We start from the raw sequence: 26163 nt of genomic DNA, 5'->3' as shown, positions 1-26163 counted from the left end.
AGCACGGGCCTTGCTTTAAAAAAAATTATAATATATTTTGTTATTAATTTTTATTTTTAATTACGAGCAAAACTATTATATAAATATTTTTGTTACAAGAACTGAATATTCCGCCCAACAAGATCATTATTATACAATTTTCGTGAAAATTTTATTCAATGATTAATTAATCACACTGGCATAGCTCAAGCCGCTAATTAACGGCTCTTCTAGTAATTCGAGCTTAAAAAAAAAAAAATACATGAACACCAATTTTATAATTCAAGGCGTCAACTAGTAATTAAGTTTCAGTATTTACATAAGACTATGTTGTATAAAAAAAATCTTCCCTCCAAATATATTGTTACAGCTCAAGCCGCTAATTAACGGCTTCGTCAAACGTGAGCTTAAAAATAAAAAAAAAATAAAAATAAATAAAAAATAAAAAAATGAACCGGTGCAGCTCAAGCCGCTAAGTAACGGCTTTCATCAAATAATATGAGCTTAAAAAAAAAAAAAAATAAAAAACAGCACAGACTTTTAAATTTAAGGCATCAAATAGTAATAAAGTAAAAATTTATACATTTGAATTTTGTACAAAAACCGTCTCTCTAAATGTTCTGTTAAAGCTCAAGCCGCTAATTAACGGCTCTTCTAATAATTCAAAGCTTTCTAAAAAAAAAAAGAAAAAAAAAAGAACTGAATATTCCGCCCAGCCAGATACAATTAATTAGGTGAATAAGATGAATATTGAATGATCAGCTCGAGCCGCTAATCAACGGCTCCCGTCAAATGTGAGCTTTAAAACAAAAATCATATGTACCCTCTCTCAGCTCCTAAAAATTACTGAAAAAGAGAGGACAGAAGATTTTGAACTTGACAATTTTTTTATTTGCGCAACTTTTCTGCAATCTGACAATCTAATTCAACCGAGTTAGGTTTCATGTCTATATTTATAGTTTTATGTATATTGTTAAATAAGCTCCCCACTCAGGAAAATTAAAAAATAACAATAAAATAATAAATTAAAATTCATATATAAGGTGATTATTAAAAAAAAAAAAAAAAAATCAATTCCATTTCAAAGTATTTATATAAGATGAACCAAATAAATCAGCGCGGCCCATTAGTGTTAATTAATACGCTTTAAAATCATGTAAATATGTTTCTAAATCAATTTTTTTGTAAATAAAATCCTTTTAAATTTACACTATTAATTGTATAATTCTGTATATATTTGCTATTTTGTATTAAAAACGTTTAAATTAAATCTGTGTCTTCTTTCTTTATTTTTAAATTTTTATTTCCGCTACTTGATAATTATATTTTTAATTTGGCAAAACCCGTTTAGGAAAAATCAGGTAATGTTTCAGATATTTTGAGGGGAAAAGCAGACGTGATAATTTTTCTTCTTCCAGTTTTCACGAAGGACGTTCTTGGACCAAGGTTGCGCTGTTTCTTTCTTCCCTTCGTAGGTAATATTAATTTCACTCTTTATTCAAAACAATTTAAAATACTCTCCGAAACATTTGTTATTGTCCTTCTCTAATTCCATCTCTTTTGAATTTGTTTCAGGCTCTCAGATCTTCTCCAACTTTGGCCTTTTCTTTTAAGGTGAGCTATTTTTTTTCATCTGAATTTACAATCGAAATATATAATTATATATAAAAAATATTCCATAATTATTTTGGAAGTCCAATTTCAACTCTGCCCAGTTGAGAATGGACTTCCAACTACATCCTTCTTGGTCTCTTATTCTTTTTATTCTTCTCGTCAAAATTGGAGGCCCAGCGCTGACACTGCCCAAGTCAGCAACGGGCTTTCAACTTTGCTTTTCCATTTTTAATTTCATTTTGACTTGCTTTAGAAAAATCCTTCCTCCAAAAGAACATATGTGTTGTGCTTTTCTACTTTTTGTTCCAGTTTGAAAGAGAGCAACAGGGGCCGGCTCAAATTTTTCCCCACCCTTGGTCTGCAAATCATCAATTTGATTTCTCCATCAGAGGTACGAATTCAATGATTATAAATTAATGTTCAATATAAATCCTTAACAGTTTCCAACATTTCTTGTTGAAAAATGTAAACATATTTTAATTCATATTTAAAAGAAGTGTATTTTCATTCAAATTCAAAATGATAACATTTTTTTTTTAAATTAAACTGTTTTCAACCGCAGTTTTCAACTTTGATTAATTTCACAATTTCAATCTTATGCAATTATTATTATTTGTTTTTTGCAATAAACTTTTTAAGCTATATTTTTCATTGGATTACAGAGCAATTAAAATTATAATAAAATTAAATAAAAAAAATTATTGTGTCATTGGAATAAACAATGAATTGTAAAAATAATTCTTTTTCTGTAAATAGTGAGCTTTTGAACTTTTTCTTAATATAGCACAAATTTAAGGTCACAGAGGATACTGCCGCAGTTTCCAGTTCAATGCCTGTCTGAGCTGACCCTGCTAGGTCATTCTTTGCTCTCTTGACACATGATCTGTCGCAGCCACTTTGCCAATTAAAAAAGCTATTAATTTCTTTCACTTTTGATATCAATTAAAATCGTATTTTGTTAATTTTCTTTAAAACCGCAGTCCGCAGAAGCCAAATGTTCGCTTCAATTTTATCCATTGAAGAGGTCTTATGAAATTTATAATAATTGCAAATTGATTTTTAAGTGATTTAATCCTTAAAGAAAAATAGCTGGCATTTAATTATAAATATTTAATTAAAAGAGATGTCTGTGAATTTTGTTTCAGAACATACAATTTGGTTACGCCTGGATGTCATGAGTGAGCGCCTTCAGCACAACAATTAAAAAATGTTCTATGTAAAAATGTGTAAAAAAAAAATTAATTTTCAATGTGTTTGAGTTGATGAACAAAAATTTGTTTGAGGGGAAAAGGTACGAAAATTGATTGGGGCTTTTATTTTATTTTGGACCTTCACAAAATTTAAGGTGCCCTGAATAACCTTTTTTCATTCTTTAATATTAATGAAATTAATTTTAAAACAAAACATCTTTATTGTAATATCAGAAAATATAATTTCCATGAGACAGAATTAAGTAAAATTCATAAGTGAAAGCATAAACTAGGTTCTAAATTAAAAATCAGACAAGAATTGAAATGTGCCTCCATTTGAATTTAAACTAAAAGTTTTGGTTCAATTCCTGATATTGTTTACGCATAGGAATGAAAATACATTTTTAATTTAGAGATTTTATATAAGATACTAGTCAGGCTATTTTGCTATTCACATATTTTGCCAGCCCAGCAACCACGGCACTCCCTTTCCGAGCCCGCTGTTTCCTCTTTCTTCCATGGCAACGCAACTTCTCTTGAAGAAATTACTACCAACACATTAAAAAGTGTATGAGTTTTAAATCATTTTATGTAATTAGTGATTATTGAACAACCCAAGTTCCATGAATGGAATTAAATATTGTCAGCTTTTGATGATAAGCTTTAAAAACTGCTCTCACTCAATCTGAAATTGATGCTGATACATCTTAATTGTTATAAAATTGAGCATTTGATTCTTTTTTTGCTTTCCTTTTGACTTCCTTTTCTCAACAAAGAAATTACTAATGCAAAGAGCAATAAGTTCCCAGTTTCTATGATTTTAATTATAAGCTGTCAATTCGTTTGATTCTGTGCTTAACGATTTGGAGATTGTTTTACAATCATGGAATAATTAGTTATTTTCCAACCTGGGTTTTTTAATCCTTAAACTTCCACATCAGATCAATTAAGGGCAATTATAAAGAATTAAATAATTGAAAATCCCATAAGTTTATTAATAATTCTAATTTCTCTTTCAAAGAAGTACTTATTTCCATAATAAATTTCCAATCCATAAGTGGATGATCTGAAATGATTTTAAATTCATGAAATGGTAAAACTGTTCACCACGGAGAAAAATCAATGTTGTTCCTGATGTGGCTCTGCAGCCAATTGTCTGCTTCCATCTTCTTCCTTCCCCTCTTCTTGGGCAGGCGGCGCTTCTTCCTGAGCACCTCGGGCAGCTCTTTTTCCTCCAGCAATGGCTGACTCAGTTTCTCCTCCCTGTACTGCAGCCACTGCTTCCTCAGCATCCGCTTCCTCTCCTCCTCACTTTCCCTGCAATCAAATAAGAATTCAACAAATTTTAAATTAACAGAAATTAAACTCACATTTCATTCAAGGATTCCTTCACTTTGTCCTCCTCATCAGTGTCAAAGTCAGAGAACAATTTGTCCACTTCGTCATCGTCTTCGTTGGAACTGGCACAAGCCATCCTTTCACCCTCAAACAAGTCCTTTTTGTAGTCGAGCAATGGACTATAATTTTTATTTTCATTAATTCGGGCTAAAAAGACATAATACAAATAAATACTTACGCAATGCGAGACATGTAGCTTGGCCAGAGCAGCAGGGAGCAAAACCTCTGCATGAAAAGGGACAAAGCTTCTTCAGGATTCATTCGGGGCAATTCATAAGAGCTTTCGTCGTTCTGCTCGGGACGATGGGCGTCTTCGTCATTTTCGTCAACTAAAGAATAAAATAAATTAAAAATTGAAAAAGATATGCGGTGAAAACTGACCATCATTGAAATCCTCCTCAGGTGCGTTGCAGGTCAAGTCAGCTCTGGTGACAACTCCCTTGAGGTAGGTCGGCACCTCGTTCTGATCCTCCAGGCTCATGGCCAAGATGTTGCGCTCTTCCAAAAGCAAAGTGCGCAGTCCGACCAGAGATCTGAAGTTGGGAGGAATCGATTGAGTGACATGCTTCTTTTCACAGTCCCAGCCCTCTTCATAGTGAAGCATTCGCAGCTGGCGGTACACGTTGAGGATGTTGTAGAACTTGGGGTTGGTGGCTGCGGCCTTGAGCAACCGCTGCTCGCAATTCCAATCAAAGTGTACACCGAAAATCTCACACAAGTTCCGAGCAACGTTCACAGTTGCGGGTTTAGCAGTGTTGGGGTAGTACTCTGAAATAGCAACATTCACCCTTGAGCAAAAAAGAAAAAAAAAAGATTAGTTCATTTTAATCAATAATTCGCACTCCTCTTTCTTCCCCTTCGCTGCCGGTAGTGGCTTCGATAGACCTGGTCCAACTCCAAGTCCAGGTCGTCCTTCTTCTTTCTCCTCCGACCAACCTTTCTAGCCTTCTGGGCATTGCAAGCAAACTTAACCACATTCCTGGCGTTGAAAATCTACACAAATATATTTGCTCGTCAAAATGGAGAAAGAAAATCTAATTGTCATTCGTACTGGAGTAGTTCTTCTTTTGTTCAGCACCCATATTGACCTCTTCCCTTTGCGAGGCAGAGTTGTTTTGATCTAGTTTTTTTTTTAAATTGATTACATTCACAATTTATAAATTGATTTAGAATAATCATATTATGATTAAATTACCCCAGCAGCATCATTGAGCAGCCTCTTGTGCCTGCCCTTAAGCTGCTGCCTGTCCCTGTCTGGAAAGTACTCGTTGACAATCGACCATTGGTCTCTGCTGCCTTTGAACTGTTTGACCAAGGCCAGCAGTTTCTGGTCATCCTCACTTTTCATTAAAAAAAGGTGTTAATAAAACATTATTAAAACCTTTCTCAAGATTTTTACGGAATCCAAGGAACACTCGGCTTGAAGCACTCCAGCCTGGTGTATCTAATTCTGATCTGGCTCTCGGTTCGACCTGGCATCAGGTTTGAGATTTGCATGAAAGTCATTTTTTGGCTGCGTGCGGCCGTGATGATCATGTCGTCCCTTTCGGTGAAGCCTCCTGATTTGATCTTGGGGTCCAGACGCTGGGTCCAGCGCTGGGCCACCTGCTTCACACTCTTGCCTGGGAATCGATCCGCAATCTGCCGCGGAAAATTCAAAAGCATAAAAACTCGAATTTAATAAGGAATTTTCTTTTTACCTTTTGCCACGGAATGAATTTTCCTTTTTGCAGGTTCTTGACAGCGCTTTTGAGTTTCTTGTCATCGGCGCCACTCCAACCTTCCCTGAACTTGTTCAAAATGCTTTGGTAGTGCAGGAAGCACTGGTACATGGAGCGTTTTCCACTCATCTCCTCGGCACCGATTGCAGCCCAGTTTTGAAAACAATACTTGCTAGCCGCAAACTGCACCAAAAATTCAGTCAATAAAGGATAAATCATTCTTGAAGCGAATATGAGATCAAATATTGGATTCATAAAATTAATCTTTTTCGATCATTGCGAAAGATGTTTTTATTTTCACAGGAATGTAATAAGAAGATAATTTAGCCAATTTACCCTCAAGAGATCATTTTCATGTTTGGTCCAGGCCGTCCTCTCCAGGGTGAGGACCAAGCATTGCTTCCACATGGCTCTCAGCTCGAGTGGCGAACGCTGACCTTCGAATTCAGTGACCGAAATGCGGCACCAGTCGTGCTCAGCTTCTTGGTCGCTGAGCTTGTCAAAAAGGGCTTCGCCACTCATTTGTTGGATCTGCTCGTTGATCTCTGCAATGCGCACATCGGTGAGGGCAGACGACAAGTTTGCTTTCCTCTCCACTTTCTGCTGGTCCAGCAGGATTGACCTTTTGGCCACCAAAGGCCTTCGCAGGGCACCCAGGGCCACTTTGCGCAAGGTCACCTCCAACAGCTTCATCTCCCAGTGCTGCCCTGTTTATAAAATCTTACAGTTTGTAAAAAAGGTGATTTTTTTTCTAATTTTATTACATTTCTTAGGAGCCTCGAGATTGGCGACGTCCAGAAAGCCCAGCTGCTCCATTTTCACTTGGTCAGAGTTCTTGCCAGGCGAAAACTTCTTCATGTCCTTGAAGTATGGCGCCCCAAAATTCTTGACCGACCTGTACGACCGGTCAGTGTCCTCGAACGCCTCGGCGCTTTGGAACTTGAGTTTCAGAACAGCGGCGGCCTTTTTCCCCAACAACTGAAAAGAGTTCAAAAATTGCAAATCATGTTATTAAAAAGTTTCAAATTTCTCTGACCTTTGCACTTTTGATGTCCCTCCTCATATCCGAATACTCCTCGATAACATTCTCCAGGCACTGCTGGTACAGGACATTCTTCTTCAGTTTTGCGATTTTCTCTTGCAACAAATTCTTATCGCCGTTGGAAGAAACCTCTTTTTGCTCAGCCATAGTGGTGGTGATCGCGTTCTTTTTATGACGACCAATCCAGCCTTAAAACAGAGATTTTTTAACGCTTTTAACCATAAATGCTGATGATAAAAATTAAAAATTAAAATGGGACCACATTATTTGGCCATCTTATACATAGAGAATGCATATAAACACATAGCGCCCAAAACAAGTTTATGAAAACTTTACAAATTTTTTTCATAAATTGACGCTTTAAATTGCGCACAACAGTCAAGCTATGCTAAATTTATAAAGGAACTATTGTGTATACCTGAAAGCTAAGCTGCATAGAACCCAAATGCACTTTCGCTGCACGCTTCAGGTCTTCCAAGCTAGCGAGAGGAAGAGGAGATCAGAACAGAATAGCTTCAAAATGTCGAGTTTTCGTGCACAAGCGACGCGATCAGTGGTGGACGCACTCAAGGAGTCAAGGTCGCGCACTTTTCTCCAGTTGCGGTGGAGCTGGAAGTTAAAATCGGCAACGGACGCCACGAAGAGCATGCAAACGTGGTCCTCAGTTATAAACGTGTTGAATCGTGTCTCGCTATGTATATTTATGTACTCTCTTTGTACAGGAATGTTGGCAGGCAGGAACCTCGCTTTATCTCGATAATTTACATTCAGCGACGCCTGCGCTCTTCATCATGCGTGCCTTGAATTCTGCATTCTTCTGCAAGTTGTGACTTGTTGAGACTCGTTCAGGATTTTGTATTGCGTCTCCTCTCTCCTCGCGCCTATTCTCAAGCCTATTCTCTCGCTCTCCGATTTCACTGGCACGAGAGGCTTTTGGCTTTTCACGATGCTCACTTTTTTTAGAGTAGACACGCCCACCAATTTGCTTAGCGCATGCGCGTGGAGCTCCACTTCTTTTCACTTTCACTGTTTTGTTTTGAACCATGTATTAACCAAGCTATCAACGAGCAAGCGAAAGAGAAGAGACTACAATCGAGCAGCTTCCTACGCTTCCTACCGCTAAAAATTATAATTTTTGCCAGAATATCGAAGAATATCACTTTCTCTGGACATTCGTCGTTACTTTAGTTTAAAATGAGTTTCCCTGGAACGCGATTTTTATCAAGAATTCTGTTATTCAGTCACAGGAACACAGGTTTTTTAAAATCATAACACTTTGTTGATTTGACTTTTCTTTTTGAAATCGAATTAGCAGGCAACAAACCATTGAGGATCTGCCAGGTCAAGTACTGTGTCACAAATGAAGCAGCTGTGGCGAAAAAAAAGTGGGACTTGGTCAGCAGCGTTTGCGTCGAAAGACCGCCAGTTATCTCCGCAGACCTCACGGAACTGGAAGAAAGAATGCAGAGCATGCTCTGCAAAGTAAGAGATAAATCCCGTAAATTCGCGTCTTGTTTACTATTAAATGAATTTGATCTACAGATTGAGTTGCAACAAAGCATAAAATCCAATCACGAGCTGCGAAAGGAAAAGGACAAAGTCACGTTGGAAGCCTTGAAATCGGGCAATGCCTCGGAAGCAGATCTCGAGCAGGCCACCAAAGCCACTGCCCAAGATTTTGAGGATTCCAGTCTGGACGAATTGGCCAATTTCACTTTGGCTTCGAGGAAAAATGGTTGTGCCATAGCTTATTGTACAGCAGATTTAATTAATATTGTTATTCTCATTCCGTGGCAAAAGGTAAAAAGAAAATTCCTTATTAAATTCGAGTTTTTATGCTTTCGAAATTTTCTGCGGCAGATTGCGGATCGATTCCCAGGCAAGAGTGTGAAGCAGGTGGCCCAGCGCTGGACCCAGCGTCTGGACCCCAAGATCAAATCAGGAGGCTTCACCGAAAGGGACGACATGATCATCACGGCCGCACGCAGCCAAAAAATGACTTTCATGCAAATCCCAAACCTGATGCCAGGTCGAACCGAGAGCCAGATCAGAATTAGATACACCAGGCTGGAGTGCTTCAAGCCGAGTGTTCCTTGGATTCCGTAAAAATTTTAAGAAAGGTTTTAAGAATGATTTATTAACACCTTTTTTTAATGAAAAGTGAGGATGACCAAAAACTGCTGGCCTTGGCCAAACAGTTCAAAGGCAGCAGAGACCAATGGTCTATCGTCAACGAGTACTTTCCAGACAGGGACAGGCAGCAGCTCAAGGGCAGGCACAAGAGGCTGCTCAATGATGCTGCTGGGGTATTTAAGCCTACGATTATTACAAATCAATTTTATAAATTGTTTTTGCTTTTTTCATTAAATTAGATCAAAAACACTCTGTCTCGCAAGGGGAAAAGGTCAATCTGGGTTCTGAACAAAAGAAGAACCACTCCAATACGAAAGAAAATAAGACTTATTTTCTCTTTCGTGAGCAAATACATATTTGTGTAGATTTTCAATGCCAGGAATGTGGTTAAGTTTGCTTGCAATGCCCAGAAGGCTAGAAAGGTTGGTCGGAGGAGAAAGAAGAAGGACGACCGGGACTTGGAGTTGGACCAGGTCTATCGAAGCCACTACCGGCAGCGAAGGGGAAGAAAGAGGAGTGCGTATTATTAATTAAAATATGATTTAGTCTTCTTCTTCTTGCTAATAAGTGGATGGTGCGATTTCAGAGTACTACCCCAACACTGCTAAACCCGCAACTGTGAACGTTGCTTGGAACTTGTGTGAGATTTTCGGTGTGCACTTTGATTGGAATTGCGAGCAGCGGCTGCTCAAGGCCGCAGCCACCAACCCCAAGTTCTACAACATCCTCAACGTTTACCGCCAGCTGCAGATGCTGCACTATGAAGAGGGCTGGGACTGTGAAAAGAAGCACGTCACTCAATCAATTCTTCCGAACGTCAGATCTCTGGTCGGACTGCGCACTTAGCTTCTGGAAGATATAGCAACCTTTTGGCCATGAACCTGGAGGGTCAGAAGGAGTAGCTGACCTTCCTTAAGGGAGTTGTCACCAGGGCTGACAACGCACCTGATGAGGATTACAATGAAGGTCAGTTTTCACTTCACCGCTAATTTTTTTCAATTTTTCATTTTGTTCTTTAGTTGACGAAAATGACGAAGACGCCCATCGTCCTGAGCAGAATGACGAAGGCTCTCTTGAAATGCCTCGAATGACTCCTCAAGAGGCCATGTCCCTTTTCATGCAGAGGCTGCTGCTCTGGCCAAGCTACATGTCTCGCATTGTGTAAGTTTTTGTTTAATGTCTTTAAGACCAAATTAATGAAATGTGGATTAAATTAGTCCTTTGCTGGACCACAAAAAGGACTTGTTTGAGGGTTAAAGGATGGCTTGTGCCAGTTCCAACAAAGACGAGGATGGAGTGGACAAATTGTTCTGCGACTTTGACACTGACGATGAAGACAAAGTGAAGAAACCCTTGGATGAAATGCGAGTTGAATTTCTTGTAATGGGAAAGTATTGATTTTCTAATTTGATTGCAGGGAAAGTGAGGAGGAGAGGAAGGGGACGCTGAGGAAGCAGTGGCTGCAGTACAGAGAGCAGAAACTGAGTCAGCCATTGCTGGAGGAAAAAGAGGTGCCTGAGGTGCTCAAGAAGAAGCGGCGTCTTCCCAAGAAGAGGGGAAGAAAGAAGATGGAAGCGGACAATTGGCTGCAGAGCCACATCAGGAACAACATTGACTACTCTCCGTGGTGAATCATTTTACCATTTCATGCTAGATTTTCAAAATCATTTGAGATTATCCATTTATTGATGTGAAATATATTGTTGAAATAAGTACTAATTTGAAGGAGTAAATTGAAATCATAATAAAGTAAAGGGAAAATAAAATTATTCATTTAATTCTTCATTCTATTTAATTTCCCTTCATTGATCTGATGCGGAAGTTTAAGCATTTAGGTTGGAAAATAACTAATTATTCCATGATAACAATCTGCCAAATAGTTAAACACAGATTCAAACTAAACACTGCTAAACTAACGTCATAAAAACCGGAATATTATTTTTCTTTGCTGTAGAAATGAAGGAAGGCAGGAGATCAACGGCGACGAGGACACCTGCTTTGATTTCTAATTTTTAAAAAATAATGTTCTAAAATGCTCTTTTAAAAGATAGTCCCTTTCAGTTGACTTTTGCGACTTTTTCAAAGAAGTCTTTCAAAGTAATAACGCTCAATAGGGCAAATTTTCTCCTCAAAATCCACACAACATGCTTTTTTGCTGACCATTGTCACGCATGTTTCGCGCTGTCTTTTAAATTTGTTGAAACGTCATGGGCGTGGCCGGCCGGCCAATGGGCGCGCGTCAATCCGCCGAGTGCGTGCGTCCATCCAAGTGTGCACCCAGCTCTGCTCTGCCGTCTGCCCTGTCTGCCTCCGCCTGCGGTCTCAAGAAGTCCGGTCTGCTGTGCGTCTGTGGCTGGGTGTCTTTGTTGTCGTGGTCCGGTGGCCGTCTCCGCCGCACGATCTGCTGTCCACTGTCCAGCCCGCCGAGAAGGTCAGCGTGAGACAAGCGCAGAGATCGGTCCATCCGAACAACGGCCGGCGAATCTCTGCACAACGGAAACTCGAGGTAAAATGCGCACAAACGCACCTATAAGATTCTATCTTTCTATATATTATGTTATTATGTATTTCTCTAATATCACGCATCACGCACTCGCGCCTGTTCCACAATTATTTGGTTTTTTTTCCTCCCAATGTTTCAAGTGCCCCGCCGGCCGCGAATTCTTTCTTTGGAATTGTCCATTCCCATTTTTGTCGCTTTCTCTTTTGGCCGATTGTTATTCACTTTTGGAGTTTAAACTCGTTCAAGGAGTGCCCTTTTGTTCAAACACGTTTCGTCAACAGCACAAATCATCGAGAATCGGCTCTGCAAAGCAAACCGACAGGGAACGGAAAGCTATTATTTTATCAGCAGATTTTCGCGACGCATTCTCGACCTTTCCAATGTCATGTCATTAGCCATATGAAAATAACATTACAGAGGTCGTGACATTGGCAAGGTCAAATCGTCAAATGTCGCGAGAACGCCGGAATCTGTTCGCAGCTTACAACCGTGTCTCATACTCGCAGCATCACTCACATTTTTGAGACGCTGCAAACGCAAACGCGCAACGATTTTGCACATTTCTTGCATCGCGCGCACGATTTTGGAATTGGCCTCTTTTTTCAGCCACTTGAATGAACTTGGCCACTTTTCTGCTGCCAACATAAACGTAGAGTTTGATTATTTAAACCTTAAGAAAGGTAATAATGTTAATTGAAGTTTGGTGTTTTAATATTCTTATATCATAGTGAAACCATGTTATAACACGTATTATATGCAAAAAATATTTTATTGTTGTTGTTGTTGATGATAACGACGGGGGAAGCCACTTCTTGAAACCGACGAAAATTACTTAAAATATTAGTTTTTTAAATTTTAAATTTTTACCTTGGTCACATTTTTTTAAAAATTTTTGCACAAAGGTAGTCCAAGTATCCGATTACCAAGTTTAATTAGCTTCTCATTGCTGATCGCGGCCCGGTAGCCGCCCTTGGAGGCAGCCACTTTTTGAAACCGACGATATTTACATAAAAAATTATTATTTTTTTTTTTAAATCTAAATTATATTTTTTTAATATTTTGCACAAAGGTGGCCCACATTCCAATATTGAACGACTATGCGTTGATTTTTGCCTTTGAAATATATTCAATGTGGATGCCTTATCATTATTATTTTTTTTTCACTATCATCTCGAAAATATAAAAAGTACATATTCATCACCTCTTTGCAACCTAGTCAAGTTCAATGTTTGCTGTTTATTACACAAAATTTTTATTTATTTCGGCGTGCGCAGCGACGACCATTTTTTCTTTAGTTGCTGCCGCCGATTTTCATTCTCCGGAACCCAAAACGCACTAACGCACTCTTTGTCTTAAATCAGTCACATTTAAAATGAACAAGGGCATTTTAAATACACACATTCATCGTGATAGAAAACTTTTTGCATTTGATATCCTGACTTTTTTATCTCAGTTAAATTTTCCATTGGTGTAACTTGAGCGTGTGGATTTTCTCTTTTCAGCCCGGGAAAAACTGCATCAGCCCGAGCAGTGTGCTGCGATTCTTCTCCTGCCACCGCAAAGCCCGATTTTGGTGAGTTTTTGTTGTTTTTATAAATTTATTGCCTTTTTATGTGTTATCGGTGATTGGTCACGCTAATGGCAAGGCTACATTTGTATATTCGATAGATTGACGTAATGAGACGCATATTAAATAAATTTTGATGCTCATAAGCTCAATCAGCTTTCCGTTCCAAAAGCATGCCCTCATGAAGAGAATTTACGTGAAATCGTAGAGAGCTAAGCATTTATCTGATCGCCTTTTATTGTTTCAAGGCTGCTGTTTATTTTTGAAATAGAGTGAATCTGTGCCACAGCCATTTTTCAACCTCCAGGCCCAGGCGTGTCAAAAAGCGTTTCTCGTTTTTATTTGTTAAATTCTGACTTTTCTCATTCAAATATGATGTCATCGGCCGCAAACCGCCCCATGTTGTTGGCCCAAAAAACCCTAAAAAAAGGTGGTTTTGCCACTATAGAGGAGAAACGCCGCAGGATCCCAATCATCGTGATACTTCAACTCTTTAATACGATGCACATCATATTTTCCCAGCAAAACTGACTTGTCCTCTTTGGATGAGCTGAAACCTGCAATATGATTTTTTTAACACACATGAAATTCTTGTTAAAAGGAGTTCTAAGATTAATATATAATTTGAATGGAATGCCTATAGCATAACGCGAAAAAATTCTACTATCATTGAGAGGATTAAGCAAATATTTATTATTATTTCATATTAATTTTTTGTTTCAAAAGAGATGTTGGGATTATGATTTATAATACAACTAGATTTTGCGAACAACTTGCCTCAACCAGGGGTATGATGCAGGGCATGGGTGCAAAAGATTCAGAATCCTTCCTTCTCATCCGATTAAACTCGCCAGTTGAAAATTTGATTTGTTTGGCCCACCCGAATGCTATACAACAAAAAATATTCTGGCTTGGTATGGAATTGATATGACAATTTACAAAAATCGGGTGTTTCAACAGTCGATTTGGCGAAAAGGGATTGTAAATAACATAGTAATAAAGAAAGATTCTCACTTAAAAGTCGTAAACCTATTTATAAATCTCTTCACTGGGTCCATAAGTAAAAGGCTTAAAACATCATTCTAATTTAGTTTTCTTTTAAAAAATTTAGCGAGTTCGTATTTCAGATTAATTGTTGTATGTAATAAAAAGTATCTAGATCATCACTTTTGGAGGATATTTCTGCATGTAATAAACATGAAATTTTAAAATCCAATAAAATATAATATGAAATCAACTAATTATCACATAATCGGCTCAACAATTAAAAATGTCTGCCTGAGAAAAAGGGCCTCGCAAAATTGTCTTGTAATAAATAGTATATGCATTAAATGTGGATAAAAAATTTGTAAATATACAACCGTTGGCAATTTTTCGAGTTTTTACGAAACTGCGATCGCGATTCTATCAGCTCCTGCTGGACCAATTTTAATTTTTCCAACGTGACTATTTTTTATTTTGCTTATTTCTTATGTAACTTGGTTGAAAAGATCCAACTTTCCTAACATAGTAGCAAGAGAAAAAAACGCCACAGTAAAAAGTATCAAAGTAGGAAAGTAAAATGAAAAAGAAGGCCGTTTTTATTCGCAATAATAGCGCTGAAGCATCTACTTCTCATCCAAAAGCAAAAATCTGGAAAATGCGTCTCAAGATTATGAATGTGCGGCAGCACAAAATATTCGAAAAACGCACTCGATCGTCGACAGGCCGACGACGGCGAGAGATTTTGCCAAAACTTGCTTTTGCTCCATGCTTCATGCTAAATAACGCTTGGCACTTCCTTTCGTCCACCGTTTCGAATGGAAAAATATTTTAGCACCGCACGCAATGCAATTTTTGAGGGCAATTCGCTACCTCAAAATTCAAATGACCTGCCATCCCGCCACAAAAAAAAATTGATCCTTAATTGCTTTTAGGCTGCTTTTTCGGCCAGTAACAATTTATAGCTGTGTTTGCTCAATTTTCTGAAATTAACTGGCATTATTTATTTTAATTTGACACACTCTTGGCAAGGGTCAACCAAATTGTATGAAATTTGGCCCATCATTTTGTTTCATGGTCAAGACAAATATTTTGGAAGGATTTTGAAAAAATTCCTCCAAATTGCCTATTTTACAGGGGCTCAAAGTTGGCGATTTTGAAGAAAGGAGTTTTCAAAAATCGAAAATATCTCAGTTCCTGTTTGAGATAGCGCAAATGTTTCTATTATCAAACTTGTGGGAAATTAGACGTCCTGCAACTCTGCCTTGGTAACCAAGGTCATAGGTCACATTTCAAGGTCACTTTTTCTGACCTCGGGTTTTTAAGTTGATGTCAAAGGAGGACGGAAGTAAAATATTTTGATTTCAAAATAGCCAAAAGTTGCCTAATTAATTAAGTTACCAACAACATATTAAAAAATGGCGGGACTTATTTTTTTTATTTTCAAGATACTCAGGGTTGAAGGGTAAAAAACGCGGTTTTCCGAGCCTTTTTAATGCAATAACAACTTTAAACGGCCATAACTTTTCTCCTGTTAGAGATAGGACAAAATGTGTAACGACAAAAATTGTTCCCATTGACTTTTGCTCTTTTCAACCATGTATCACAGGTATGACCAGGTCAAAAAAGGTCACATGTCACCGGGGTCTATTTTATATATTTGGCTGTGGGCCAGTATTTTCGGGGGTCAAGGGAAAATTTATGTGCAATGTTTAAGCTTAATTTTAATGTGGATGTTTGTAAAAAATTGTGAAGCACAAAATGATGAAGCGAAGTGTTGAAATCAAACCGATTGAATAGCTTTTGCGAGAGTAGAAAGGAGAGCGAAGAGCGGAAATTTGAGGTTGCAATTTGCCAAAGAAGGTGACACTAGGCATGTAATTTGAAATATTTCGTGGAACGTGATGAAATTAAAAGTAAAAGAAAATGCGCGTTGTGTTTGGTGCAGGATAAACTCGCGTGTAAATTTGAAAGACGAGAACTCGGCTGACTTCAATTAAAAAAATCCAATATGCCTTTGGCTTTTTGGCGACCAAATCGCCACTCATTCAGTGCTCATTTCTCGTCAGAATGCCACGACAAAGCAAAAGTCGAGCGGATGAGGGTGGAAAACAAAAAACTTTGCGAGCCACTCGGAGAATGTCGAATATATTTCGCCTCGTTCGCATGAATTGTCATTGTTTATTCTTCACATGTCAATCAACTGAAAAAAAGTGAAGAAACGGCGATCACATCTCTAGCCAACAAGTGACTAAAACGCATGAATATTTCTCGTTCCTTATTCTTTGGAAGATTTTGCCTCGTCGACTTTAATAGCAAAATCAAGAATCGACGCGAGAAAAGTTTAGGAACAGAATTTCATAAAATTCACGCAATTTCTTTTTCTCCTTTGCATGTGCAACGTTTACGCGTCGATTTTATCGAGTCTACGTAGACTCTGACGGGTCATCTTGATTTGAAATTGATATATCATTTAATTACGCTCACTAAAATCTTAATTTTAAATTAAGCAGCAGTACATTTGTTTTCAAAGTGTACAAGGCTGACGGTAAATTTTTTTGCAAAATTTCTCAGATGAAATATTTCTGATTCACATCAGTTTCATAAATTGTCCACTCTAGTCGTTTCTTTTTTTTGTGTTGCTGATACTTTTATCTCAACTTGAATATTTCACTAAAATACACTTCAATCAGAGGAATTATCAGCTGTCCAGTCAAACGTGCGTTGAAACTAGCAAAACAAGTGGGAAGTAAATAAAAGAAGCATAACGCATATGAACTGCCAAAACTCGCGCGCGTTCACGCTCTCAGCCCCACTCAACGCGAGAATGCGGCCGCTTGAGATGAAATAACTTATGAAAGCCATTAAAATTTTTAAATAAATTCACCGGTTTAAGGCTGTGTAGGTCACTCTTTCCAATTGGTGTTTCAACGTCTTCTTTTAGTGAACTTAAACTACTTGTAATCTTGATGTTCAATTTGAGCCAAAATCCAAGTTTGTCATCGCCAAATCTCTTCCACAGAATGGCAATATCATTTGGTTTTCTTCAATTGCAGCAAAATTCATCAAAATTTTCTCCTAATTTGATGATTCTATGCTAAATTTCATGAGGATTTCTAAAATAGCCAGACATTTGTTTCTCCAACCTCAGGAATTGACGAAATATTGAAAAAATCTTAAAAATACGGATTTCTGATTTTCTGGGGTTTTAAAATTTTCACATAAATTGAAATTCTGAAGGAACCACCTCACGTTTTTTGTATCATAAAGCGAGATTTACAAATCCTAGTATACTAAACATAACCATAAATGATAGAGAAATCAACATAATCTTCCTTATTTGCAACATATTTATCAGTTGTACATGATCTCATTAATGACAAACTTTGTTTCGCTCACAGCAATCGCTGAACAAGCTGGACGAAGCAAAAGCCTTAGTTGGAAGCCCTAAGATGTCGCAAGGAAAGGTTGAAGGTGGTGTTGGTCCGTGTACACCGAAACAAAGCCGACTGCATTTTGTAGGAGAGCCAAAGGGCGCTATGGTTAGTATTTTTTTTTTTTCAAAGTTTCCAAGGTTCAACATCTATCAAACTACATTTTCCTCACTTTCCTAAATTTTTCCTGGATATTTTCTTATTATTTTATTTATTTATTTATTTATTTTTTGAGAATTGTAAGGGGTTACGGTAACAACGCAACATCTCAATAGTTATGAGCCGCATACCAAAAAATTCAATACGTTGTAAAAGCCGTTTAAATTTGCCTATTTATTTTTTCATCATTCGCAATGAAAGGTTTTTGCTGTTCTGCCAAAATTCTCAATTTTTCGTGTTTATGTACGGATTGCTTTTAATTCAGTAGCCTTTACATGGGGGAGAAAATATTCAATATATCCTCCTATTTTAAAAAACCCCAGATTGGCTGGAAAAGTTTTTGAAATCGGTTTATTCAAAATATGTTTCAATGAATATTTCGATAAAATCACACATTTTCTGAATCCTTATAAAATTCCTTATTGAAGATGAAATTACAACTATCCTATTTGCCACACACAGTCTTAAAAGCCTCTTTAATATTAAAGAACGAGTACCTGAAATATCCGGCCAGTTTTGTGTGAACATAGTAGTAAGACGCTGCTCTCATCCATGCTTTAAATACACCTTTCCTTTTTTTAGGTCCGCAGTCCCTGGAACGTGAGAGAGAAAGTCAAGGTTTACGCTTTCATGGTGAGTTTATCTTTTTTTTAACTATCAATAATGAAAGAATCTATCTTAAAGATTGCTATTTTGGCACGGATTTTTTAAGCTTATTTTGCGTTTGTTTACAGGGGATTCGGACGCCAGATGTCGATTCTTGGAAAAAGGTGTCGCGCTGCCGAATCGATCAACTCTCTATTGCCCAAATGGACTCTCTCTTCAACCTGAACATGTTGAGCCAGTATGCGAAGGCCTCAAGTGAGTATTCCAAGTAGCAGCAATATACGTAGCTCATTATTGACTCCACTTTTTTTTGTGATTTCAGACACGCTAACTAAGGTAATTGGCATTCAAGATCTTTGCAGAGAGCGCATGGGCGACGAGTTTTTACAAATCCCATACTGCACCCAACTTTGTGCTCGAGTGCCAGTGTTTGTGGGGCTCTGCGGACACGCGTCTTGCGAGTCGTGCCAAATGTTGCCCACCTGCTGCTTCATTTGTAAGACCGGCCCGCTAACAAAGCGTGTCAATTATGATTTGGAGGTCCAAGTTGCTCATGAAGAAAATGACCAAGAAATCAAAAAGTAAAAGTGTTAATTGTATAATTTAATTTTTATCTCTCTATGAAACCTTGAATATCTGAGAAGGTTGCAATTCTTTCAAAACAATGACCATCATCACTCCAAAATTCTTTAAAAAAAATTATTTTGTTCCAGAGTTGGCAATCATGACTGGCAGGCTGTTAAAGCTGTGAGTTCAAATTTTTCTATAATTGAAAATTAAGTACTCAAAATAATTTTTTGTTTAAAGAAACTGTACACAAATACAGACAAAGAGGCGCTTGCAATAGCCACTGGGAAAGTAGAGGACTTGAACAAGAATCAGATTGTGGGGATCCTTGCCAAAAATAACATTCAGGAGCCAGCAGCCTGTAAGTGTTTTCAATTTTGTTTTCCCAACAAGTTTGCACACTTTGCTGTGTATAAAGTGTTATAAAAAAGTGCTTTGAAAATAGAGATCTTCTTAAAGAGTTGTGCTTCTTTTTTACGAAGAAATTAAATTTTTCCAATTTAGATTTTTTAAATAAAATTTGATACAAGAAATTTTTAGCAGTGAATGTAAAGGTGGCTGTTTTTTTTCCCCCCAGATGACGATGAGGATCTCGCGCGTGCTCTGCTGCGAGGGGTGATCCGCATGCGTATCGGAACCGGATGCATGGGCTGCGACAGTGCCAACCGTGTTTACATTCTGTCATGCAAGCACCTGTGGTTCTGCCAGGACTGCATTTTAAAAGCTGGCGGCAAGTGCCCATATTGCTCGCGCAAGTCCCCCCACACAATCCCAATTAACAATGATACAATTGATCTTGTTAAGAGAACTTAAATATTGCGTTTTAGACAATTCTTAATTGTGAGTAATAATAAGTCGTAATCTCTCTCTCTCTCTCTCTACCTCTCTTTTAACTTTTGTTGCTGCAAGAGCAGAGAAATGTTTTTTAATGTGTAGTATTTTAATATGTAATCAAACATCTGCAAATTTTTCGCAAAATCTGTGTCGGCTTGTTGTGCACCTCACATTAACTTGTTATTCAAAAATATTCAAAACACGTTGGCCAATTTTGGGGGTTAATATTTGTAACTTTGACTGTATTTTCTAATAATGAGTGCCATATGCACATGTTCACATTCCTTTTGTTCGTTTAATTCACCTCAAATTCCAGTTAATAATAATTGAACTTTAAAGACAAAGACTTAAATTGTTAATAAGAGAATATATTATTTATTTTAGCCTGTTTTCGTTAAATTAGCAGTAATCTGGTCCCACGTGCGGCCGCACGTGGTCCTATCAGTAAATTAGCTTCAGTTGCTAATGAGGCAGGTCTCTGGGACAAATTTACTCAGTTAAATTATGCTCTAGGCCGCAGCACTAATTGGAGTCTCCTTTTCTCGTCTTTTTGCTTCCTTTCAACCCTCTTGCTCTTCAGGAGCGTTCTCACAGCTCATATAATTAAGTTGGCACAGTGCCAGGCGACCAATTAGCTTTTTATATAAGACGCGTTGGGAAAACTAACCTGGAACCCAAAAGGCCGAGCACAACTGGTGCCGCATCTCGCTCACCGAATTCGAAGGGCATCGTTCGCCACTCGAGCTGCGAGCCTTGTGGAAGCAGTGCTTGGTCCTCACCCTGGAGATGACGGCCTGGACCAAACATGAAAATGATCTCTTGAGGGTAAATTGGCTAAATTATCTTATTATATTCCTGTGAAAGTAAAAACATCTTTCGCAAAAAGATCGAATAAGATTAATTTTATGAATCCAATATTTGATCTCGTATGCGCTTAAAAAATTATTTATTCTTCATTGACTGCATTTTTGGTGCAGTTTGCGGCTAGCAAGTATTGTTTTCAAAACTGGGCTGCAATCGGTGCCGAGGAGATGAGTGGAAAACGCTCCATGTACCAGTGCTTCCTGCACTACCAAAGCATTTTGAACAAGTTCAGGGAAGGTTGGAGTGGCGCCGATGACAAGAAACTCAAAAGCGCTGTCAAGAACCTGCAAAAAGGAAAATTCATTCCGTGGCAAAAGGTAAAAAGAAAATTCCTTATTAAATTCGAGTTTTTATGCTTTCGAAATTTTCTGCGGCAGATTGCGGATCAATTCCCAGGCAAGAGTGTGAAGCAGGTGGCCCAGCGCTGGACCCAGCGTCTGGACCCCAAGATCAAATCAGGTGGCTTCACCGAAAGGGACGACATGATCATCACGGCCGCACGCAGCCAAAAAATGACCTTCATGCAAATCTCAAACCTGATGCCAGGTCGAACCGAGAGCCAGATCAGAATTAGATACACCAGGCTGGAGTGCTTCAAGCCGAGTGTTCCTTGGATTCCGTAAAAATTTTTAAGAAAAGTTTTAAGCAGCAGATCAAAGGCAGGCACAAGGCTGCTCAATATGATGCTGCTGGGGTAATTTTATCCTACGATTATTACAAATCAATTTATAAATTGTTTTTGCTTTTTTCATTAAATTAGATCAAAACCACTCTGCCTCGCAAGGAGAAAAGGTCAATCTGGGTTCTGAACTAAAGAAGAGGCACTCCAGTACGAAAGAAAATAAGACTTATTTTCTCTTTCGTGAGCAAATACATATTTGTGTAGATTTTCAATGCCAGGAATGTGGTTAAGTTTGCTTGCAATGCCCAGAAGGCTAGAAAGGTTGGTCGGAGGAGAAAGAAGAAGGACGACCGGGACTTGGAGTTGGACCAGGTCTATCGAAGCCACTACCGGCAGCGAAGGGGAAGAAAGAGGAGTGCGTATTATTAATTAAAATATGATTTAGTCTTCTTCTTCTTGCTAATAAGTGGATGGTGCGATTTCAGAGTACTACCCCAACACTGCTAAACCCGCAACTGTGAACGTTGCTTGGAACTTGTGTGAGATTTTCGGTGTGCACTTTGATTGGAATTGCGAGCAGCGGCTGCTCAAGGCCGCAGCCACCAACCCCAAGTTCTACAACATCCTCAACGTTTACCGCCAGCTGCAGATGCTGCACTATGAAGAGGGCTGGGACTGTGAAAAGAAGCACGTCACTCAATCAATTCTTCCGAACGTCAGATCTCTGGTCGGACTGCGCACTTAGCTTCTGGAAGATATAGCAACCTTTTGGCCATGAACCTGGAGGGTCAGAAGGAGTAGCTGACCTTCCTTAAGGGAGTTGTCACCAGGGCTGACAACGCACCTGATGAGGATTACAATGAAGGTCAGTTTTCACTTCACCGCTAATTTTTTTCAATTTTTCATTTTGTTCTTTAGTTGACGAAAATGACGAAGACGCCCATCGTCCTGAGCAGAACGACGAAAGCTCTCTTGAATTGCCCCGAATGACTCCTCAAGAAGCTCTGTCCCTCTTCATGCAGAGGTTTTGCTCCCTGTTGCTCTGGCCAAGCTACATGTCTCGCATTGCGTAAGCTTTTGTCTTTTTCGACCAATTAAAGTAATGAAAATATAATTTTAAAAATTAGTCCTTTGCTGGACTACAAAAAGGACTTGTTTGAGGGTTAAAGGATGGCTTGCGCCAGTTCCAACGAAGACGAGGATGGAGTGGGCAAACTGTTCTGCGACTTTGACACTGACGAGGAAGACATAGTGCAGAACCCCTTGAATGAAATGAGAGTTGAATTTCTTTTAATGGAAAAGTATTGATTTCCTATTTGATCGCAGGGGAAGTGAGGAGGAGAGGAAGCGGACGCTGAGGAAGCAGTGACTGCAGTACAGGGAGGAGAAACTGAGTCAGCCATTGCTGGAGGAAAAAGAGGTGCCTGAGGTGCTCAAGAAGAAGCGGCAAGAAGAAGACAAATTTACTCAGTTAAATTATATGCTCTAGGCCGCAGCACTAATTGGAGGAATAATTAGCATAATTAGAGTCACTTTACACACACTGCTATAGGCTTTGGGTAAGGCCTCTGAGAGCGTTTGGAAGTTTTTATCTGCAAAAATAAGTTGGAAAAAGTTTTCTCCCGCCACATTCACGCAAAAGTTTCAAATGGGCGAACAAATTTGCTTTGCGCATGCGCGTGTCTTACTTCAATTGTTCACTGTTTTGTTTTGAACTATAACCAGCACTCTGCAGTGAAAGAGACTATAGCGCAGGCAGAGCGCAGGTTTCCACCGCAAAAAGCTTATAATTTTTGCCAGCATATCGACAAATATCTCAACTCTGGGCATTCGTCGCTACTTAAGTTCAAAATGAGTTTCTCTGGAACGCGATTTTTGTCAAGAATTCTGCTATGCAGTCACAGGAACACAGGTTCTTTTAACACTTTGTTGATTCAACTTTTCTATTTGAAAACGAGTTAGCAGGCAACAAACCATTGAGGATCTGCCAGGTCAAGTACTGTGCTACAAATGAAGCAGCTGTGGCGAAAAAAAAGTGGGACTTGGTCAGCAGCGTTTGCGTCGAAAGACCGCCAGTTATCTCCGCAGACCTCACGGAACTGGAAGAAAGAATGCAGAGCATGCTCTGCAAAGTAAGAGATAAATCCCGTAAATTCGCGTCTTGTTTACTATTAAATGAATTTGATCTACAGATTGAGTTGCAACAAAGCATAAAATCCAATCACGAGCTGCGAAAGGAAAAGGACAAAGTCACGTTGGAAGCCTTGAAATCGGGCAATGCCTCGGAAGCAGATCTCGAGCAGGCCACCAAAGCCACTGCCCAAGATTTTGAGGATTCCAGTCTGGACGAATTGGCCAATTTCACGTTGGCTTCGAGGAAAAATGGTTAGCTTATTGTACAGCATATTTAATTAATATTGTTACTAAAATTTTAGACCCAAAAGTTGACGAAGATGAGAAAAATATCGATCGCCAATTGAGCCAGCATCTAATTTTGCTTACGAAGCACAAACTAGGATCTGAAAGCGTATGGCTGATGCCCAATAGTGCCCGAAAAGATGGAGAGACCATGAGACAGGCCGCAGACCGTGCCCTTCTCGAAGCTGTGGGTCCGGAATTCAAGTCGACAATCTTGGGCAATGCGCCAGTCGGATTCTACAAATACAAATACCCTAAAGCTGTCAGAGAACAAAGTGGGGTTGAGGGTGCCAAGGTTATTTACATTGGGTTTGAAAAAAAGAAAATATTTGTTAAAACCGTAAATTACAGGTCTTCTTTTTCAAAGCGATGTATCAAGGTGGCCGTGCGAAAAGTAAAGATTTTGTCTGGGCAACCAAAGAAGAGATGGAGAAGAAATTGAAGAAGGAATATTTCAATAGCGTTGATCAATTCCTTCTTTTTTGAATATTTGTTTTGAAATAGTTTTCAATATATATTAAATGAAGATTATTTACTATTACTCATTTTATTTAACAAACATAACGGAAGTGTTTCCTAAAAATGAATTTTGGTTGAAACTAATGAGAATTACAAATTTTGTTATTTCGTAGATACTTGAGCTTGAATAGATAATTTTAATAAGTCAAATTAGCAATTTTTATGGTTAAGTATCAAATCAGCTTAAAAATTGGTCTAAAGATTTGTAAACTTTCAAAGCATTTTCATCTTTCCCGCCAAAACTGCAAGCTTCCCCATTGGTTGATTCATGTCACGTGACATTCAGCTGCACCGGGAAAACAACACGAGAAGCAAGGATCAAGGATCTTTTATTTAAATAAAAGATCCTTGACGAGAAGCAACTTCTCGTCTTGGCTTGCTATTTACAGTAAAAATGCAAAGTTTTTCGTGAAATTGAGCCCTCCAAAACAAGAAGCCGGCGATAAATAACATCATGGCTCTGAGACGGTCATTCGCATCCATCGTCCAGACCAGCATCCGCCAAGCCTCGACTTTCAAAGCGGCCGTCTTGAAAGAAGTCGGCCAGCCACTGAAGATTGAGAGCGTGAAAGCAGCTAAACTTAACAAAGATCAAGTAAAATTAATTTAAATTACTGATCATGAGTTTAACTCGCTTGGTCTTCTTTAGGTCAGGGTGAAGGTGAGCAAGTGCGGGGTGAACTCAGCCGACCTTCTTGTGTGCCAGGGCGAGTATCACGTCAAGCCCAAACTTCCCTTTGTACCGGGCTTTGAGGTCGCTGGAGAAGTTCTTGAAGTTGGGTCTGAAGTGAAAACTCTGCAGAAAGGAGACAGAGTCATTGGATTGAACAAGGACCTTTTCTCGGGGTTCGCTCAACAGTGCATTCTCAACCAGAATGTAATTTTTATTTTGGGTGTGTGGCTTTTTTTCTTATCTGAATGCTCGTTTCACAGGACGTTTGGAATTTGCCTGGGGAAATTTCATTCAAAGAAGGCGCTGCTCTACCTGACTCTTATGCCACTGCCCTCCTAGGCCTGGCCAGAAGGGCTCAACTGCAAGAGGGAGATTCTGTTTTAGTGACTGCTGCTGCGGGAGGCCTCGGTCTTGCTGCGGTTGACTTGGCTGCAAATGTTTACAGAGCAAAGGTTGCAATTTAAAATTAATAAAATAATATGTATTTAATTGTTAAATCTACTGATTTTGTCAGGTTATTGGTGTTTGTGGCACCGAAGATAAGGCTTCCCTGGTGAGGGAGAAAGGAGCATGGGCAGCTCTGACGTACAAACCTGAGCACCTCAGAGCCAAAGTCAAGGAGATTACTGAGGGCAAAGGGGTCAGGGTCATTTTCGATGCTGTCGGCGGACACGTTTTTGAAGAATCTTTAAAATGGTATGTTTGAGTTGTTTTCTTTTAAAAAATGGTTAAAATTAATACAATAAAATTTATTTCAAGTGTGGCCCACGAAGGAATGGTGGTTGTGGCAGGATTTGCCTCCAAGCAGATTCCTCAGGTTGAGACAAGCAGCCTTCTGCCCAAAGCCTTTAGCCTCGTCGGAGTTTCCCTTTCCAATTATAGAATATCCGATCCTGAAGTCTACAGGTATTTTCTTTTGAGGTTCAAATAAAAGAAGATAATCTCAAGTTTGTTTATTCAGGCAAAGTGTGGAAGACGTAGTGGACATGTGTGAGCAAGGGCTCATCAGCCCTCATGTTTCTGCAGAGTTTGACCTGGAGAAGGTCAACGAGGCTTTTGAATTTCTGCGAGAGCGTCGATCCACTGGCAAAGTTATTTTGGATTGTGACGACTGAACTTTGAAGTAATTTAGCAGACAGAGCTGTGAATGTATTCGAGTATTGTTCTTCGACTCAAGACTAAATTGATTGCAGATTGAACCACCAATGGAATGTTGAAAATAGAACAAATTGAAACACATTAAGAACAAAAGAGGTTTTTTACTTGCAAATAACTTCAGGTTGCAATCGTAACAAATAATAATTGGTGTTTCATGTCATTTTTTGGTTCACCTTTTATG

The 26163-nt window shown here is 38.8% G+C and overlaps 6 protein-coding genes across 10 annotated transcripts; 5 read left to right on the top strand and 1 right to left on the bottom strand.

The window, feature by feature from the left end:
- Window positions 1-3108: 3108 nt before the first annotated feature.
- On the bottom strand, window positions 3109-8783 carry LOC132195654 (uncharacterized). The gene is made up of 14 exons (XM_059617794.1): window positions 7363-8783; window positions 6939-7132; window positions 6667-6880; window positions 6239-6609; window positions 5882-6085; window positions 5581-5822; window positions 5377-5521; window positions 5233-5301; window positions 5024-5174; window positions 4563-4949; window positions 4360-4510; window positions 4154-4300; window positions 3891-4100; window positions 3109-3331 (listed from the first exon to the last, which is right to left on the bottom strand). The coding sequence occupies exons 2-14, from the start codon at window positions 7089-7091 to the stop codon at window positions 3235-3237; spliced, it is 2541 nt and encodes an 846-aa protein (XP_059473777.1). The 5' UTR covers window positions 7092-7132; window positions 7363-8783; the 3' UTR covers window positions 3109-3234.
- LOC132195655 (uncharacterized) lies at window positions 7986-10436 on the top strand. Of its 3 annotated transcripts, none has more exons than XM_059617796.1 (10): window positions 7986-8199; window positions 8260-8426; window positions 8487-8744; window positions 8805-9046; window positions 9106-9250; window positions 9317-9418; window positions 9488-9593; window positions 9664-10043; window positions 10097-10238; window positions 10295-10436. In XM_059617796.1, exons 1-8 carry the CDS (start codon window positions 8139-8141, stop codon window positions 9921-9923), a joined length of 1341 nt encoding a protein of 446 aa, XP_059473779.1. In that variant the 5' UTR covers window positions 7986-8138; the 3' UTR covers window positions 9924-10043; window positions 10097-10238; window positions 10295-10436. The 3 variants fall into 3 exon arrangements, with proteins under 3 accessions (XP_059473779.1, XP_059473778.1, XP_059473780.1); XM_059617795.1 differs by having other exon boundaries at window positions 8257-8426; XM_059617797.1 differs by lacking the exon at window positions 9317-9418 and having other exon boundaries at window positions 8257-8426; window positions 9443-9593; window positions 10295-10435.
- On the top strand, window positions 10302-10831 carry LOC132195657 (uncharacterized). The gene is made up of 2 exons (XM_059617800.1): window positions 10302-10441; window positions 10495-10831. Exons 1-2 carry the CDS (start codon window positions 10338-10340, stop codon window positions 10706-10708), a joined length of 318 nt encoding a protein of 105 aa, XP_059473783.1. The 5' UTR covers window positions 10302-10337; the 3' UTR covers window positions 10709-10831.
- A 1301-nt stretch (window positions 10832-12132) lies between these two features.
- LOC132195656 (uncharacterized) lies at window positions 12133-20023 on the top strand. The gene is made up of 9 exons (XM_059617798.1): window positions 12133-12260; window positions 13083-13153; window positions 17530-17670; window positions 18304-18354; window positions 18456-18582; window positions 18650-18908; window positions 19041-19074; window positions 19135-19255; window positions 19472-20023. Exons 3-9 carry the CDS (start codon window positions 17581-17583, stop codon window positions 19705-19707), a joined length of 918 nt encoding a protein of 305 aa, XP_059473781.1. The 5' UTR covers window positions 12133-12260; window positions 13083-13153; window positions 17530-17580; the 3' UTR covers window positions 19708-20023.
- A 2899-nt stretch (window positions 20024-22922) lies between these two features.
- Window positions 22923-24170, top strand: LOC132195640 (large ribosomal subunit protein mL46). Of its 3 annotated transcripts, none has more exons than XM_059617769.1 (5): window positions 22923-23126; window positions 23177-23346; window positions 23407-23599; window positions 23659-23927; window positions 23984-24170. In XM_059617769.1, exons 1-5 carry the CDS (start codon window positions 23066-23068, stop codon window positions 24116-24118), a joined length of 828 nt encoding a protein of 275 aa, XP_059473752.1. In that variant the 5' UTR covers window positions 22923-23065; the 3' UTR covers window positions 24119-24170. The 3 variants fall into 3 exon arrangements, with proteins under 3 accessions (XP_059473752.1, XP_059473751.1, XP_059473750.1); XM_059617768.1 differs by having other exon boundaries at window positions 22924-23126; window positions 23180-23346; window positions 23650-23927; XM_059617767.1 differs by having other exon boundaries at window positions 22927-23126; window positions 23650-23927.
- Window positions 24171-24442: 272 nt separating this feature from the next.
- On the top strand, window positions 24443-26069 carry LOC132195658 (quinone oxidoreductase-like protein 2 homolog). Its single transcript, XM_059617801.1, has 6 exons — window positions 24443-24746; window positions 24801-25028; window positions 25085-25276; window positions 25339-25520; window positions 25584-25730; window positions 25786-26069. Exons 1-6 carry the CDS (start codon window positions 24606-24608, stop codon window positions 25937-25939), a joined length of 1044 nt encoding a protein of 347 aa, XP_059473784.1. The 5' UTR covers window positions 24443-24605; the 3' UTR covers window positions 25940-26069.
- The last annotated feature ends 94 nt before the right edge of the window (window positions 26070-26163 follow it).

This window comes from Neocloeon triangulifer, unplaced genomic scaffold (assembly GCF_031216515.1).
Source record: "Neocloeon triangulifer isolate White Clay Creek 2 clone unplaced genomic scaffold, ASM3121651v1 ptg000010l, whole genome shotgun sequence".
NCBI lineage: Eukaryota > Metazoa > Arthropoda > Insecta > Ephemeroptera > Baetidae > Neocloeon > Neocloeon triangulifer.
The sequence above is the reverse complement of the archived record's forward strand: the minus strand, read 5'-3'. Positions and strand labels throughout refer to the sequence as shown.